We start from the raw sequence: 18,357 nt of genomic DNA, 5'->3' as shown, positions 1-18,357 counted from the left end.
GAAGCCTCTGAGTGACCGAGAATCTCATTTTTCGTTGTTTGTTTGTTTGTTTTTAATAAACAGCCAAGAGTTTTCAAATGAGCTGCTTTTCAACTGTTCAAATGTAGAGGGGTTGTCGAAAACCTATAAACACATTTCCCCAGGGAAATGGTGGCTATAAATGGTGGTGAGTTCCCAGGCCAAATCACAGAATCCAGCTTACCACGTACTCTCCCGGAGGTTGTCATCAGAGCAATCCGGCACTCCTCAGGTCCTAATCCCTGAGTCCCCTGGAGGCAGTCAAAGTTCCTGGCAGCGTGCGGCTGCTGTGGCTGTCTTGTGTGGGACCACTCCTCGGAGACGGAAGTCCCCCGGGCCCTGGGCCACGCCGGGGAGGACACGAGCAGGTGCTGCCCCTATGCTGTAGGAAAAGCTTCCAGCTTGGAGAAATTAGGATCACATTTAGTTTATCGATTAGGTGATTATGTCATATACAGAATCTTAGTAGCTGAATTACCTTTTATACCGAATCAGTTACATAGTGATAGCAAGTTTTTAAACAGTGCCATTAAACTTGCACAGTAAGTTGTGTGTGAAAGCATTTGACAATTATTTGTTTCTTTCTTTTTGTTTGTTTATTCATTTTCCTAATGTTTTTATTTATTTTTGAGACAGAGAGAGACAGAGCATGAGCAGGGGAGGGGCAGAGAGAGAGGGAGATGCAGAATCCGAAGCAGACTCCAGGCTCTGATCTGTCAGCACAGAGCCTGATGCGGGGCTCGAACCCACACACCGTGAGATCATGACCTGAGCCAAAGTCGGATGCGTAACCAACTGAGCCACCCAGGCGCCCCTGTTTATTCATTTTTGAGAAGGAGAGAGAGAGAGAGAGCATTAACAGGGGAGGGGCAGAGAGAGCGGGACAGAGGATCCAAAGTGGGCTCTATGCTTAGATCACTGAGCCTGATGTGAGACTCGAACTCAGGAACTGTGAGATCATGACCTGAGTTGAAGTCAGACACTCAACCCACTGAGCCACCCAGGTGCCCTATTATTTTTATCCCTCAGCTAGTTTTCTTTCACCATGTTCTTTTAAGTCTGTGCAAAAAGCTAGCTTATGAGGCTTATCTCTGACTAACATCTACATGTTAGGTAGCATAGTTTAAAAATCAGGCAGCCTCTCCTCTTCACCTGCCCATCTTGAGTTACATCACGTTCTTCCTGTCTTTACAACGAGCTTGAGAAAAGAGGGGAGACGTGAACGGTTCCCAGGGAATCCCCACAGGAAGAGGGAGGAAGAGGGCTGATGTGTGCAAGAGAATTGAGGTGATGTTCATGACTGGAATACAGGAGGAGCTGTAGGTGAGGAAGGTCAGAGTGAAGGAGGCTGGGGAGGGAAAGAACGGAAGGAAGGCAGGCCGGGTTTTCTTTCTCTTGAACTTTTTGTTGCTGGTGCTTCGTTTCCTACCCCAGCATCATTCCTGCCTTGTGACCTGGGATGAAATCATCCAGCCTGATGAATCCGGGGAACAAAGTATCCATGTTTGCCTAAATGTGAACTTTTTTTTTTTTTTTAGATCCTCAGTCTTACCTTCTTTGCCTTCACCACCTCTGGTAAAATAAATAAATAAATGAATTCTGTTCCCTTTTGATCTTCATTTCAGGTTCTTCAACGTGTATGGCTGACAGCCTTCAAAGGCATGATGCAGGCATTGGATGTTTTATTCAGTGTATTGCCGCTCTTGCCCTTTGGTGCAGCTATTCAAATTGCTTTGCAAGTGCCTGAAAGCTTGTCATGCATTTTGCCAACAGTAAATGACAAGCGGTAATATATACGGTGAATATGCTGGGTGTATAAGAAATTACTGATGCAGGCCTCTATTTCATGGAAGTTTGTTTGTTTCTCATGTAATGTTCCAAGTTCAATCTAAATTCCTCCGTCAGATAGATTCAGGTCTTACCTCTCAAGTAACACGTGGAGTCAAAATAATTGAGGATGCAATTATGAGTGGGAAAATATAAAAAGCACGTGGTAACTTTTTAAACAGATTGTTTTTAAGAATTCTGTGCCCTTGGGACAAATGACATCCCCTTTTTATTCCCCGCCCCCCCTCCTTTAGGATATCCACTTCCTCTTCCTTGGCTGCAAGTAAAATCTTTGGAAGATCATTACCTTAGTGCCCCCTAATGAAATGTAAATACAATGAATGATTACAGTTTGATTATGGGTTCAGTATTTATGAGGCTCCTGGTAACTTGCTGCATAAATTTAAGTGTGCGAGTAAATTCTCTTAGGGACAGTCAGTGGGAGAGTATTTTATTTTTCTTCCCTATTTTTTATGATGTACTAATTCTTTTCACCTCTGAATTCTTTATTGTTGTTTCTGCCCTAGAAGAAGTAGGACCCTGGAAAATGGATATATTTTTTTCTGGGTGACTTTTATGGTCCCTGTAGGGTCTGGACCAGCCCTGAGTTTCTGCCTGATGCTGACGTGTCATGGGAACATTGATATAAAGGAATACAGCTTTTCTTTTAATTCCCATACTGTGTGCATCTCCACATAAAGAAAAATGTATGAACATTTCTCTCCTCTACGTTTTCTCATAAAGCACATCGAATTTCAAGCCTGTACTTTTACAGAAATCACCAGGGAATGGGTTAACACTGTTCTCTGATTACTTAGGGATATCAAGTATTTTAAGCTTTCTCCTCCACCATCTAGATATTGGAAGTTAGCCTCACACTCACTTCATTGCTCAAGACCGCTTTACCCTGCAGTCTTTTCTCTCTGGAAGAATTATTGTACTGACACTTCCACGGGACAGACTCTTCTCTGCCATAATCGCTGCCCATCCTGCAGAGCCTTTTCTATGGCAGGAGACAGAATAACCCTTAAAGCTTGTGCGTGTTACCCAGCCCGGTTGGGTCCTGCAGTAAGAGAGAGTTGAATTCTCATTTGGATTTGAGTTCATGGGTCCATTCATGTTGTAATGCTGAGTCTCAAGAATCCTGCTGTTGGGGAGGCTTTGGCCTCTGATGTGTGGAGGGCACTTGGAATTGAATGAAATTGGTAGAAATACATGAACGCTTATTTCATTACCTTGGGCAATGTGGGGTATTTGCTTTTTCTTTCCTCTGCAAGATACAAAGGAAAATCGAATATCTGGAGGACAGGCCTCTCTTATGAAGTGACTGTCCCTCTTATCCACAAAGCAAGTGTCACAGGTCACATGTCATTCTGAGTCCCACGTCTGTAAAGAAGGGGGTGAGCTCATGGAGGAGACCACTGGCATACAGCACTTATAAAATGCTCGGAGACTGAGTTCCCAAGTGGGCTGAGCAGACAGAAAAGGAAAGGCAAAGGTGAGAACCCATGTCGTGTTCCGAATTGGAGTATTTGTCAAGGAGCCAAAGACTAAGTTCTGTTGGAATGTGGGGATGGTAAGAGATACTTACAGTGTGATTCCAGGTTGTAGGTTTTTTAGGAAAAGGGTAAGTAAGGCCTTACTGGTGTTCACTTACAAACTCTCTGTGTAGACTCCCCCGTAGTTTCTCTTGAGTAATTGTCAGCTGTTTGGTATGATGACCAGTTATCAACATTTGTCATCTTATACTTCTTCTTTCCCACCTGCTGACATCCAAAGCCTTTTTGCTGGCTCCACCCCCTCTCCATTCCTGGTACAGGCAGAGCAAAGCCCTTGAGCCTCTCTCTGTTTACCAAGGTAGCTCTCAGCTTTCCCCCGAAAGCAGTGTCCAGGCCACAGGGTTACCGGTTGCTTTTTGTATATGATGCCTGATGTATCAGTGGCTGGAATGGAGTTGAGTACAGTGTGGTATGTTGGACTTGTCACGGTAGCCTGGAGTGATCCTGATTCCTCCAACTAAGGAGGTAACTAAGCCTTCTAGAAAGAATCCCTCAGTTCAATTTGATGCCTTCCCCCACTGTGACTATACTTGTAATAATTTTGTCAAGTAATAATTAACTCTTTGTTGTGCATTTATTGAAGGCCTCCTATGTGTAGTCAAGCATTTTGTATAAAATAGTAAACAGAAAAGGCATGACCCCTGCTCTCATGTGGTTTATATTAATACATTTTATTTAAAAATGTATCCTGATGGTTAATAGATGTTCTGAAGGAAAGGAGCAGAATGTTCTAGGTGAGGATCACGGTGGCTCTAATTTAGATTGGGAGGTCACTAGCACAAGTGATATTTGAGTTGAGTTAAATATTTTAATTTAGTAAAGTAGAAGAAAGGCATTTTGTTCTAGGATAAAATTTGCAGTTCTGTTTGATCGTAGAGATTTCAAGCAGTTGAAATCATTGATCCTTCATGTTTACTTAAATTTTGAAGTGCTAACCAAGGAATAAACTTTAGATGTTACCCAGAAAGCCAAATGGGATAATTCAAAATGTGTAATGTGTTTATAGATAATAACCCATATTAAGGGGAATAATATTGGGGATGAACAATGAATATTGTGGTAAATGGTTTAATATGGAAAAAATGGGGGTTAGAAACAAATGTACCACTAGAGAATGAAGATAATTATTTTGGAAAAGGAAAAGTCTGCATTCAAATCCACACACTTTGAGTAACTACTGTGTGACACAGTGTGTGCTAGGAGACAAGTAAGATGCTGTGACACCCTTCCATGAGTATACCATTTCAGAAACAAGTGACATCCTTCAACAATCCTGAAAGCCAAAAATGCTCCATATACTGTTATAGGAGGTATTGTTTTTTGGAAGGGAGTACACATTTTAACACAATATTGTCAGTTTTAGGTGAAGTAAATAAAAATAAAGCTAATTAGGATCTGAATGAATCTGTATTGAATGTTATATGCTATAAATATAGATATATATTTCCATCGCACCTTCCAATACTTAAGGAACATTTGTCAAGGGGCACCTGGGTGGCTCAGTTGGTTAAGCGTCTGACTTTGGCTCAGGTCATGATCTCGCTGTTGGTGGGTTTGAGCCCCGCTTCGGGCTTTGTGCTGACAGCTCAGAGCCTGAAGCCTGCTTCAGATTCTGTGTCTCCCTCTCTCTCTGCCCCTCCCCCACTTGTATTCTGTCTCTCTCTCAAAAGTAAATAAATGTTAAAAAAAAAAAATTAAAAAAAAAAAGACATTCGTCAAATCAATCCTCCATTAGACTACAGAAAGCAATCTCAGCAAATTATCCAGAGCATACTGTTAAAGGTTCTCTACTCTTCCTAGCTGGGTAACTTTGGACAATTTAATTACTCCCTTTCCACCTCCCTTTCCTCACTTATAAAATGGGAATAAGAATACCAGTACTTGAAAGTGTATGAAATAGAAACAAATGTTAAGCTTTTAGTGTAATACTAGAAATTAATAATGTTTTCAGGAGTTTTTGAAATAATATTCTCCTAAATATTAGCTAAAAGAAAAACAATTAGAAGGTAATGAACAACCCAAATGTTACAAATTTTTAAAATTCAAGTTCTGCTCAGGATAAAATAAATAGTTTACAAAACACTTTTGAGCATATTTTTATAGAATGTATATTTTGTGCTTTCAGGTGACCCATTTCCACATCAACCTCAGTGATCACTTGATATTCTTGCAAAGGTTTTTGCTCTTGACATTTTGTAAGATGCTGATTTCAGCAATTCCTAATGGTCCTAAAAAAGGTGCTGTATTTGCATTGAGACATTAGACTATTATTTAGCTCTTTCTGGAAGATAGGGGAATCGGAGAAGGATTTTCATGTTTCCAAAAAGTAAATTTGTGCTTTGAACTTTATTCTCTTTTTAGTTTTACTTTTTGCGTTCACAGTGCCAGACAGGTCAAGTTTGATTGTACTTGGGGTACAGCTCTTACAAGTTGGGAGAAAATAGTGACAATGAGGGAGATGAGACCAGATACACTCTTCTTAAAAACCTTACAAGATATACATTGGCAAAGATGTGAAAATGCCACATTAACAACAACAGAGAAATTTCTTGGCATTGCTTGACCAATCAAAATAGGGGTAAGGCCTAATTTTCTCTTTCGCAGACACAAAATGCCTAAATTCAAGAGATGTGATGGCAAAGCAAACCTGTCTTTCCAGTCTTGTAGTTGATCCCTTTTATTGCTTGGTAGAATTTGGGATATCAGGATGAAAATCAATTTAAAGACTGTTGTTGGGTGCCTGGGTGACTCAGTCAGTTGAGTGTCCCAACTTTGGCTCACGTTAGTGGGTTCGAGCCCCGCATCAGGCTTTGCGCTGACATCATAGAGCTTGTTCTGGATTCTCTGTCCCCCTCTCTCTCTCTGCCTATACCCCACTCACGCACTCTCTCAAAAATAAACATTGGGGAAAAAAGTTGAAAAAAAAAAAAGAGATTGTTGTTAAGGCAAATAAGTTTGGACCAAATGTCCCTACCTCCCTCTCTTCCCCAGAATATAGCCAATAATATCTTTTCTGAAAAATTCTATTTTTAAACCAAGAAAACATTTTATAATAAAGCTAAGAAATATTAATTTTCTTTATTGTGGTATTTTGACTATAGTAGGTATTCTATAAATGTCAGTTAAAGGAATGATAGTTACCAAACATGTGATATAAAGAAATAACATTTCTGGGGGACCTGGGTGGCTCTGTCGGTTGAGCGTCAGGCTCTTGGTTTTGGCACAGGTCACGATCTCATGGTTTTGTGAGCTCGAGCCCCATGTCGGGCTCTGTGCTGGAAGCTCAGAGCCTGTTTGGGATTCTCCCTCTCTCCTTCACTCTCTGCCCCTCCCCCACTCATGCTGTCTCTGTCTTCCTCAAATAAATAACTAAAAACTCAAAACAAAAAAATTTAGAGGGGGGAAAAAAAGAAGTAACATTTCTTTGCTCTGATAGTCTCCATAGCATGCATTGTAGCCATTCATGTAATTCTGGTACTTTGTTTACATGATTTTGTGATTTATTTATTTATTTATTTATTTATTTAGCTTTTCTGTTAGCATGAGTTTAAAAAGCAGAGAAGCACACACATATGGGTCATCTCTAATGGATTCTCAGATCGCCATAACGTTTTATAACCAAACAGTGTATTTGACTTGGAATTTGCAAGATATATCAGGGAAAGAAATTTCAGAAAGATGAGCATTTGTAAAAGAAGAATATAGTGACCTTCACTGATGATGCACCCATTTGTGCCGTTTCTTTATACCTTGTCTTCCCCAGGTTTCAAAACTTAATGTCCATAAATGTTGATGATAAGGTTTCCATAAAAGAACTTAGCTAAGCTCTTGTATATAGCTTTTTTTTATGTTTAAAACTGGCTGCTGATCATCTGAATTTTTTTTGACTGCTTTAAATTTACCATCCTCCCTGCCTGGATGACTGAGTCATTTAAGCATCTGACTTTGACTCAGGTCATGATCTCACTGTTCATAAGTTTGAGCCCCTCATCAGGCTCTGTGCTGAGAGCTTGGAGCTTGGAGCCTGCTTTGGATTCTGTGTCTCCCTTCTTCTCTGGCCCTTCCCCACTTGTATTCTGTCGCTCTCTCTCAAAACTAAATACACATTAAAAAAAATGTTTTCATATTTTTTTTTAATTCAAAGTTACCATTCTCCCCTTCCTAGTTAAAAGGTAAGATTTTTACTTGTGAATCTTCACATTACCTCTTTTAGGCGTCTGTAATTCTGACTCACCTGCCCGCTCTTGGTCCCAGATTTTAAAAAAAGAAATCCTTTGCTGTGGCTTCTTCTTAAGATCCTGTCTCTGGATCAATGAAGAAATCTTTTCCTGTCCTAGACTCAGAAATGTTGTCTGATTTCTTGCCTTTTTTCTCTTTGAAGGGGAAAAGGGACATTTCTCATCCTTAATCCACACCATAGATGTCTCTTAAATTAAGGATTCAGAATGTGAGTCTGCTGTGAAGGACACAGTTAGGCTAGTGCATGGAGAATGAGCGTGAAATAGATACCACTCCGCCTTCAGTGGTCAGCCAGAATCCTGGAAGTGGAGAGATTTTTGCATCTATTTATGAAAATCTCACAGAACTTCACTTAAGAAAAGTGTTTAATTGTATAATTCACAACTTGAAAATTAAAAAAAAAAAAATTAAAAATCAGCCATCGTTAGGATGGCCTATTAAAGAGGGCCTTTCTCTGAGGAAGATAAAGTTCTTCAGGCCACATATATTTAAGCAGTTAACAAAAATGGAAAATATTGAGGGTAGGGCAATTTTCCATACCACTGATGATCCGTCCAAGCAGGAGATAATCATGGTGCTGCTGAGTATGGAAATAGAAAAACTTTTTTTGTCAGTTACCTCCTCTGGGAAGTGCTTTATAGTTTGTGAAGCTTTTTCCCAAGTCCTGTGTAATTTAACTTAATATTTCTGTGTGTTGTCCACTTTTGACGGAGTTTTTTAATGAGTACCTCCAGCTTACCTTTTGGGTTATGTGTCTAACATGTATCTAACCTGATGCAATCTGTTTCCTAAAATGCCATTGAAATCAGATTTTGGTGTGAATCAAATTTGTTGAGTATATTACCTAGAAAAATATTCCTGGAATCATTTGGTCAAATAACTCAATGTCTGTACTTTATGTTCTGGAAAAGGATGGTGCACTGTAATAAAATGAAGTAGTGGGAGTCAGAAAATCTGATTTACAATCCTGCCTCAGTCACTTAGTAAACGCGTAATGTGAGGCAAGTAATTAATTATTTTGGTCTCAGGTAGCTCTGTAAAATTTACCCCTGTACCTAAGGATGCTGTATTTTCTGCATATTTTCCCCTGGATTTGTCATTTTATTCCATTTTCTATTTTTTTCTGGTTCTGATTTAATTTTGTTTTTTTTTTTTTTTTTTTACTTGGCTTCATTTGTTACTTTACTAAATGGCTATTTAGTAGTGTATGTGTGCCTTCTTATGTATTGCCTCAAATCCTGTGTGGAATGCAGCAGGGTATAAATAACTTTCTAAAAAGAGGGAGTATGTTTGAAAAGTGTGTGAGAAAGCTGTAAAACCTCTAAAATAGATTTTTTGCTTTTATGAAAGATGCAGCTTGAGACTTGTAGGAATCCCCATATTCACAAGTTTGAGGGATTTTCACAAACTGTGCACATCCATGTAACCAGCACTCAGGTCAAGAAACAGAACATGATTTGTACCTCAGAAGCCCCTTTCTTTATTTAAAAAAAAATTTCTTTAATGTTTATTTATTTTTGAGAGAGACAGAGACAGAGTGCGAGTGGGTTGGGGCAGAGAGAGAGGGAGACACAGAAGCAGAAGCAGGCTCCGAGCTGTCAGCACAGAGCCCGACGCAGGGCTCGAACTCACGAGCTGTGAGATCATGACCTGAGCCGAAGTCGGACACTCAACCAACTGAGCCACCCAGGCACCCCTGAAGACCCATTCTTTAAAAAAAAAAAAAAAAAAAGTTGATTTATTTTGAGAGAGAGTGAGAGAGCAAGTGGGAATGGGGGCAGAGAGAGAGATAGAATCCCAAGCAGGCTCCATGCTGTCAGTGCAGAGCCAGATGTAGGGTTCACACTCACGAACTGTGAGATCATGACCTGAGTCGAAATCAAGAGCCAGGTGCTTAAACGACTAAGCCACCCAAGCATCCCTCAGTACCTTTTATGTCTTAAGGTAAGTTGAGCAAACTATGTAGATGACAGTGATAAACTGTAAGAAAGGGTCTTATTTTGCGGGAAAGGAAGAACAGGAGAGGGCAGGAGAGAGAAAAGGGACAGGGAGTGGAAGATGCTTCTGTCCTGATCTTCAGTCATTGTGCCCCTCTGAGACACGATCCTCTCCTAAGTCACCTTGCTTCACTAATATCACACCCATAGGAGGCATTGAATCTCTTGTCTTCAGTGAATGAACACATGCAGACACCTTCATTTTACTCTCTGAAGTTGCTCTGTGAAGTGATGGAGAATCCTTAGACGCCATTTGGCTGCATCTCGCAAAGGCCTGCTTGAAAAGTTAATTCCACTTCTTAAAGATAGCCATAACATTGAAACCTGACTCTTCATCTCCTTGGCACGCAGAACATAAAACTGGTTCCTCCTTAAACTTTTATTCTATCCTTCCACCCGCTTCACCAAAGAATATTATTCCTAAGAACCAAACTTACCAGTGATTCATCTCTGCATCCCCTATAATGCCATGGTTTATATAAACGCTTAATAAAAATGTGTTCCATTTCTGCCTATCAGACATATGACCTTCTTCGTGGCCATTAAATGACCTAGCCTTGACCCAGCTTCAGAGGCTTTGCACTTGCTCTTCTCCCTGCCTGTGGTGCTGTGTTGAAACTCTTCATCCTTTTCATTCTCCCTTTGAATTTTTTTTTTTTACATTTATTTATTTTTGAGAGGCAGAGTGAGACAAAGTGAGAGTGAGGGGAGAGGCAGAGAGAGGGGGAGACACAGGATTGGAAGCAGGCTCCAGGCTCTGAGCTGTCAGCACAGAGCCCAACATGGGGCTTGAACCCACAGACTATGAGATCATGACCTGAGCCGAAGTCCGACGCTCAGCTGACTGAGCCCCATTTTTCATTCTCCCTTTGAAGCTCCTGCATCACTATGATTTCCCCACCCTGACCTGAAGGCACTATCTACTTCCAGAGTCACTGACCGTCCTGTCACCTATGATGGCACCTGCACAGCACCTGTCCTTATCAGAAACAATCTTATTTATGTGCTTACTTTGTTTACCCAACTTAAGAGGATTCCACAGGTGGGTTTCTGTCTTACCTGCTCCTGTATCTGGTATGCTTACAACACCGACTGCTGAGTGAAATGCGTGAAATGAATGATAGCAGAAATGAGAGAGTGAAATTGTTCATAACATGATTTTTACTGGATTATGTGAGTGATAAAAGAAGATGACACAGGGGCACCTTGATGGCTCAGTCGGTTAAGCATCCCACTTGGGCTCAGGTCATCATTTTGTGGTTCATGAGTTCAAGCCCCTCATCGGGCTCTCTGCTGTCAGCACAGAGCCTGCTTCGGATTCTCTGTCCCCATGTCTCTCTGCCCCTCCTCTATTCGCACTCTCTCTCTCTCTCAAAAATGAACATTAAAAAAAAAATACACATGCACCTTTTCTGAAAGTTCTCCTCAAACATGCACAGCTTTTAGAATGTGTAAATAATTGAACATATATAGAAAAAGACGCTCTGGCCTCAGGATTATGTCCACCTTGCTTTGCAAAATTCCCTATCTAGGTTTCTGGTCGGGTGTGGCCTGGAGACACTGTTAATTAGGTTTCTGTGACTTACAGATACTTCTGGGGCTCTAGCTATAAAAAGTCTTTCCCCCTGAAAACAGGACAGAAGCATATACATATGCTTACATTGGTAATATTGCTGAGAGAAGAAATAGGGAATAAAAAATGAAACAATAATACAGCATTTTTTTTCCTTAGGTGAAGTGTAATGAAATCAGAACCAAAATGTTTAAAACTGGTTGATGATGCTGTGCGTCCTGCAGAAATTGGCCCTTAACTTTATAGCAGAGTTTCTAGAGCTGCACTATTGATTTGTGGTTGGTTAATTCTGGATTGTGAGGGCTGTATGTGCATTGTACGATGTTTAGCAACAACCTTGGCCTCTGCACACAAGACGCCAGTAGCTGCGACCCCCTTCTCTCCAGTTGTTACAACCAAATATGTCTCCAGACATTTCCATCTCTGGTTGGGAACCACTGTTGTAGAGTTTACATAGAAGGACCTAGCCTTAAGCCATGTCAGTGCATTTGTGCAAAATCTAGACTTCCACCATTAAGGAGACAGTGGTGTTCCCTCCCTGTAACTGTAGAAAGCTGCTTAGCTTCAGCCTTGTGCATATGTCTTCTCAGTTATACCAGTAAGATTTAGAACAGTGTCCTCCTCACCTCCCACCACCACATTGCACGAGACTCTAGTGTTACTGTAGGTTCCTCCTGTGTGCGCGTGTGTGCGCAGCTAGTCGTGGGTCTCTGCCTTCCAGCCGGCAGGGGCCTTTCTGGGTCTGTATGTAGTAGCTGAACACATCCTGATTCTCCAGGTTCTTGGATGCCGCTCTCTGAGCTGCAGACACAGCTATAGTTATAAGAGAAGGGAGGGCGAGTGTCCTCAGTCGGTAGTTTCACCAATATAGGGAGGGTCGTTCATTCATCTTTCAGCAGATTTTTTTTCTTTTTTTTAAAAAAAATTCCTTTAACATCTGTTTATTATTGAGAGACAGAGACAGAGCATGAGCAGGGGAGGGGCAGAGAGAGGGGCAGACACAGAATGCGAAGCAGACCCCAGGCTCTGAGCTGTCAGCACAGAACCCGACGTGTGTCCTGAACCCACAAACTGCAAGACCATGGCCCGAACCGAAGTCACACGCCCAACCGACTGAGCCACCCAGGCGCCCCCCTCCTTTTTTTTTTTTTTTTTTATTGATGTATAATTAACTTGCAGTATGATATTAGTTTCAGATGTATAGTATACTGATTAACCAATTCGGTACATTATGCACTGTCAAGATAAGTGTGCTCTTAATCCCCTTATCTGTTTTACCCACCCCCACCCCCACCTCCTCTTTGGCAGTCACCAGTTCTCTGTGTTTAAGATTCTCGTTTTTTTGTTTTTCTCTTACTTGTTTGTTCATTTATTTCTTAAATTCCCCATGTGAGTGAAATCATATAGTATTTGTCTTTCTCTTATCTCACGTACCCTGTAGGCCAATCCATATTGTTGAAAATGGCAAAATCTCATTCTTCTTGTGGCTTAGTAATATTCCACTCTGTGTGCATATGTACACACATAAATACGAGACCTGAAATCGTAAAACTCCCAGAAGAAAACGGAGGCAGTAATTTCTTTGACCTTGGCCTTGGCAGCACTTTTCTAGATATATCTCCTCAGGTCAGGGCAACAAAAGCAAAGTTAAACAATTGCAATTATACCAAAATAAGAAGCTTCTGGACAGTGAAAGAAACCATCAACAAAATGAAAAGGCTGTGTATGTATATGTGTATATATGTACATATACGTGTGTATAACACATATTTACACAGTGCATCCTCTTTATCAGTGTATTGATGTACGCTTAGATTGCTTCTATACCATAGCTATTAGAAATAATGCTACACTAAACAAAAGGGCATGTATGTCTTTTTGAAGTGGTGTTTTCATTTTCTTTCGATAAATAGCCATTAGTGGAATTATTGGATCCTATAGTAATTCTGTTTTCAATTTTTTAGGAAAACCTCCATGCTGTTTTCCACAGTCATTGGACCCACTTGCATTCCTACCAGCTGGGCGTGAGGGTTCCTTTTTTTCCACATCCTTGCCAACACTTATTCTTGTGTTTTTTATTTTCGGTATCCTGGCAGGTGTGAGGTGATAATCCCATTGTGGTTTTGATTGGTATCTACCTCATGATGTTCAGCACCTTTCCAGGTGTCTGTTGGCCATCTCTATGTCTTCTTTGGAAAAATATCTATTGAGGTCCTCTGCCTACTTTTAAACGGATTATTTGTTGCATGAGTTGTATGAGTTCTTTCACCTTATGGGAGAGGTCATTTGCAAGTATCTTCTCCCATCGGTAGGTTGCCTTTTCATTTTGTTGATGGTTTCTTTCACTGTCCAGAAGCTCCTTACTTTGGCATAATCGCAATTGTTTAATTTTGCTTTTGTTGCCCTGGCCAGAGGAGATATATCTAGAAAAGTGTTGCCAAGGCCAATGTCAAAGAAATTACTACCTACGTTTTCTTCTGGGAGTTTTACGGTTTCAGGTCTCATAGTTAGGTCTTTAATTTTGAATTTATTTTTGTGTATGGAGGTAGAAAGTGGTCCAGTTTCATTCTTTTGCATGGAGCTGTCCAGTTTTCCCAGCGCCATTTGTTGAAGGGACTGCCTTTTCCCTGTTGTATATTCTTGCCCCTTTTGTCTTAGATTAATTGACCATAGAAGTATGGGTTGATTTCCTAGCTCTCTATTCTTTTCCATTAATCTATGTGTCTGTTTTGGGGCCAGTACCATACTGTTTTAATTACTATAGCTTTGTAGTGTAGTTTGAAATTTTAGCAGATATTTATTGAATATTTGTATGGACTGCTGTTGACACTGGAGTTGCAACACACCTTCTTGGAGCCCACATTTTTATAGGGGAGAGACAATAAATGAATATAAAAATATGTCCAGTGATAGATGTTGAGGAGAAAAATATATCAGGATGAGAAGGAAACAGTAGATGGGGCGGGGGAGGGTGGTGGTGGGTCTTGGAATTTAAAAAGCCTCCTCGGGGGGGTTGTAAAAGACATTCAGGAGTAGGATATTTGGACATGTCAGGGAAAAAGAGTTGGAGGCAGAAGGAGCAGTAAACGCAGAGGCCATGAGATAGAATTGGGTTTGGTGTACAGGAAGGACAGTGAGAAACAAAGGAGTTGCAGGGAAGGAGGCCAGGGAGGGTGGGTGTGGGTATGCCCTGTGAAACTTTGTAGGCATGGTAAGAACGCTTCAATGTTTTTAACAAACAAAATTTCAGACGTGTACTTCAGAGAACAGTATACTGAACCCTTCACATACCCATTATCCAGGTTTAATAAATGTTAATATTAGATTAATGTGTATCTAATAAATAGTAATATTAGATACAACATGGTATATTACTCTCCATCCCCGGATTATTTTGAAGCGGAGCATAGACACTTTATTTTACCTGTGAATATTTTTATATGTATCTCTAAAAGTTAGGAAGCTAAAAGTGATCCTGATTCCAGTATTATTCTTTTTAAAAATTGTTTTAAGTTTATTTATTTTGAGAGAGCGAGCGAGCAGGGGAGGGACGGACAGAGAGAATCCCAAGCAGGCTGAGGGGCTCAGACTCACAAACCATGAGATCATGAAATGACTCCACACCCAAGAGCTGGATGCTTAACCGACTGAGCCACCCAGGTGCCACCCTCTGATATTATTCTTAAAATAATATTACCGCATATCCAGTCAGTGTGTGTGTCTGTTACACTGAGTATTTCCAGGTATTTGATTATGTGTTTGTTTGGTGTCAGGACACACAAGTTCATATGTTGCAATTCATTGATTTGTCTCTTTAGTCTCGTTTAACCTCTCTGTCTCCTTCACTCCCCGCACTGAGCATTTTGGTTTAAGATACCAGGTCCTGTGTTGTGGTTTTTGCTTTTCCCAGGCTAGCTGTTTTGCTGATCACTTCTCTTTGTCCCTATATATACTGTAAATTGATGCTTTGATGTAGTGGCTTGATTATATCCGGGTCGTGTGGCTTTTTTAGTAAGACTGCTTCGCCTATGTTCACCAAGAGGCATAGAACAACCACTTGCCTCTCTGTGATGCTATAGTCACATCATGATCATGACCACAATCCACTGACTTATTAGGGTTTGAGAAATGATGATACTCTAATTGTAGCACTCCTTCTTTATTTACCAGTTGGAATATTTATATGAAGAATCATTTTTTCATCTGTGAGGTGCAGTTCATAGGGAAATCAAGATGAGTGGCTGATTTTTCCCTTTTCCAGCTTTCCGAATTAATGGGGTAGTTCCCTAGCATCTTCTAAAAGGGGCCCAGGCTGGCTGGTTCCTTCCTCCCTCCCTCCCACCTTCCTCCCTTGAACTCATGGCCCTTAAACACTGGGTATGTTCTAATATGTTGCCATTGTCACAACTATTGATGCTTGGTTTTTTGAGGTTTGGGCCATGTTTGCTAGGTTTTTAGCTTTTACACTGAATGAGATTGAAACTCTTGGAGGGTTTTCAACACGGGAGTGATATTCTGGAAAAGATCACTCTAGAATCTGTGTAGCCAACAAAGTGTAGAGAATATCAAGGAGGAAGTGGAGAGATCAGTCACAAGGAAATTATAATGATCCAGCCTGGATAGGACCCTTGGATCAGCATGGTTCAGGGGGGAAAGAATGGTAAGAGTCAGGATATTTTACCTTGCAGGGAAACTTATTTGGCAAGGACAGGAGGATAGGGAGTTTGGGTTTGGATATTTTAAATTAAGGGTATTAAACGGAAATTCAAGTGAAAATATTTTGTGGTACATTGGTAATATGGAACTGAAATTCACTTAAGACCTGTGTAGAGAAGTCTGTTGAATAAAATTCTAATGTGTCTCCTAAGATGAGGTACTTTAAGAGATTAAAAAATTTAGAGAATTTAGCTTTTTGGGAGGCACAGTGGAACCAACCTGCCTGCCTACCTCCCTTCCTTCCTTCCTTCCTTCCTTCCTTCCTTCCTTCCCTCCTTCTTCCTTCCCTTCCTCCTTCCTTCCTTCACTCCTTCCTTCCTTTCCCCTTCCTTCCTTCCTTCCTTCCTTCCTTCCTTCCTTCCTTCCTTCCTTCCTTCCCTCCCTCCCTCCTTCCTCCTTTCCTCCTTCCTTCCTTCCTTCCTTCCTTCCTCTGTTCCTTCCTTCCTTCCTGCCTTCCTGCCTTCCTTCCTTCCTTCCTTCCTTCCTTCCTTCCTTCCTTCCTTCCTTCCTCTCTCATAACCTGGCTTGTGCCATACTTCCTTTCCGCTCTTCCTGATTTTCCTGAGTTGATCCCCCCTTCTTTGTGTTCTATTATATCTTTATTGTTTCTTATTGTTATGCTTTTCATATTAATTTAAATGACTTATTTACATTCTGTCTGGCTGCCAATGATCATGAGCCAATGACCGTAATCCCAGCATGAATTTGTTGCCTCTGAAAGGTAGGATTGGTTAGTTTAGTGTGAGCCCCCACAGAAAGAGAAGTTGTCACCTAGTTAACAAACACCCTAGACCATGTTGGTAGGTTAGGGGTTAGAGAAGGGTTCCAGGAATATCTTATGAACCTTCTCTGGCCCACATGTACCTTTGTAGAATTAGAAACAGGTGACCCTCTAGAGGGGTACAAAGCTGAGAGTAACTTAGTGAAAATGCAAAAAAAAAAAAAAAAAAAAAAAAAAAAAAATGGGGTAGAAGCTGCCCAGAGCCATGCAGCAGGCTTGGCAAAGTAGGAAGCAGGCTGGACTTCAGCCTTCACTTACTTTTTTGCCCAGCACCTTTGTGCAGCCTTGAACAACTGCACATGGCCTCCCTGCCAGTGAAGGCCTTTGGGATAGGGAGTAAATACTCTGGAATCTAACCCTAGTACTGCCCCTAGTTGTATGTTGTTTTCTTCCTCTGTGTGAGGATGGAATTTGACTTCATAGACTTTGAAATGTAACCGCTTGAGCACAGTCGTTTGATCACAGATTTGCGGTGTGCCTGTGGGCTAGCAGCAGTGCTTGAATATTCTTGCTAAAATAAAACTTCATTTGATCAAGTACTTCTAGGCAGACCACTGGTTACTGAATTTTAAAACACTTTAAAATACACCAGAAGAAATGAGTCAGCTATGTTCTTCCTGCACCACAATGCAAGTACACTTAGTCCCAACTTATGGATAGAATGAAACATTGTGTTGCTGGAATAAATACGAGATGAAACTTTCAGGCTTCCAAAACATAGTTTTCCCTTTGCTTCCTTAATCGTATCTGATTGCTTTTGTCAAGTGTAGTAGCGCTGTGAAGTTCCTAACAATCAGTTTTCCAAAATAGAAATACAAGCTCCTATCTCTCGCATTTCCACTTGGTATTTCCCATTGTAGGGTTTTGCCTGTTCACACAAGGCTTTGCCTCACACCAGAGTTCAACATCCCCCAAATTAACACAGTTAGTTTATTCCTCTTTCTGATGATTGCCTTATATAGAAAAAAATCTAATTGTTTTCATTCGGCACCATTCTCCCATGTCTTTCTTGTGGCACATGAGTGATTCTGTTAACTCCACCAAGGAAAGAGTAAGCAGAACTTCCTCAGGGTGTCCGGATTCTCTCTGAGCGCGTCCCTGGGAGATGGGGAATGGTTGAGGTTTGCCGAGATAAACTCTTTCACAAGTACGATGCTGCTGCTTTATTGTTTTGTTCCAGTCCGCAGGATGAAAGGACTTTTCATCTCACCGAGGTGAAAACTGGGTCTGTGAGTGGAGCGACTTTGTTTAAAAAAAAAAAAAATCAGAAACCAATTACTTGATATGCAGAGCTGAAAGCCTCATTCCCTTAACGAAATCAGTGCTGTGTGCACTGCCGTTAACCTGAGGAAGGCGGCTGACATCTCTTGATTACGGCTAGAGGTGGAAGGACCCAAACTTGCAGGATCCCCCTCCCCCTAGAGAGATTCTTAGTCCATTCCTTTATAGAGGTTCGTTTTGGCTCTCTGTCATCGCCGGGACGCTGGCAGGGAATGTGTGCATTGGTTACAATACAGTGTGGTAACATATAACAACCATGAAAGCCCAGCGGGAAAGGCTACAGATTCCGGGGCTGACCTTGGAGTAAGTATTGTCTGTCTTTAATATTTTAATGCTTTCTGCATGGCACTCGCTTTCCTGCGCCCA

The 18,357-nt window shown here is 41.1% G+C and overlaps 1 protein-coding gene across 11 annotated transcripts in view; it reads left to right on the top strand.

Moving 5' to 3' along the window:
• Positions 1 to 18,357, top strand: part of MAST4 (microtubule associated serine/threonine kinase family member 4) — a 567,430-nt gene that overhangs the window by 334,542 nt on the left and 214,531 nt on the right. The window contains exon 1 of one of the 11 annotated variants that reach the window (XM_086699820.1): positions 16,441 to 18,294. The exons of 9 other annotated variants lie outside the window; for them this stretch is intronic. In XM_086699820.1, the coding sequence (XP_086555946.1) occupies positions 18,248 to 18,294 (47 nt within the window). In that variant the 5' untranslated portion in view covers positions 16,441 to 18,247. Of the gene's footprint in view, positions 1 to 16,440; positions 18,295 to 18,357 lie in introns of those variants that run through there. One more of the 11 variants, XM_086699827.1, reaches the window with a different exon arrangement.

This window comes from Puma concolor, chromosome A1, assembly GCF_028749965.1.
Source record: "Puma concolor isolate L17-30 chromosome A1, mPumCon1.1.hap2, whole genome shotgun sequence".
In the NCBI taxonomy this organism is placed as follows: domain Eukaryota; kingdom Metazoa; phylum Chordata; class Mammalia; order Carnivora; family Felidae; genus Puma; species Puma concolor.
Note: the sequence above shows the minus strand (reverse complement) of the source record. Positions and strands in the feature narration are given on the sequence as shown.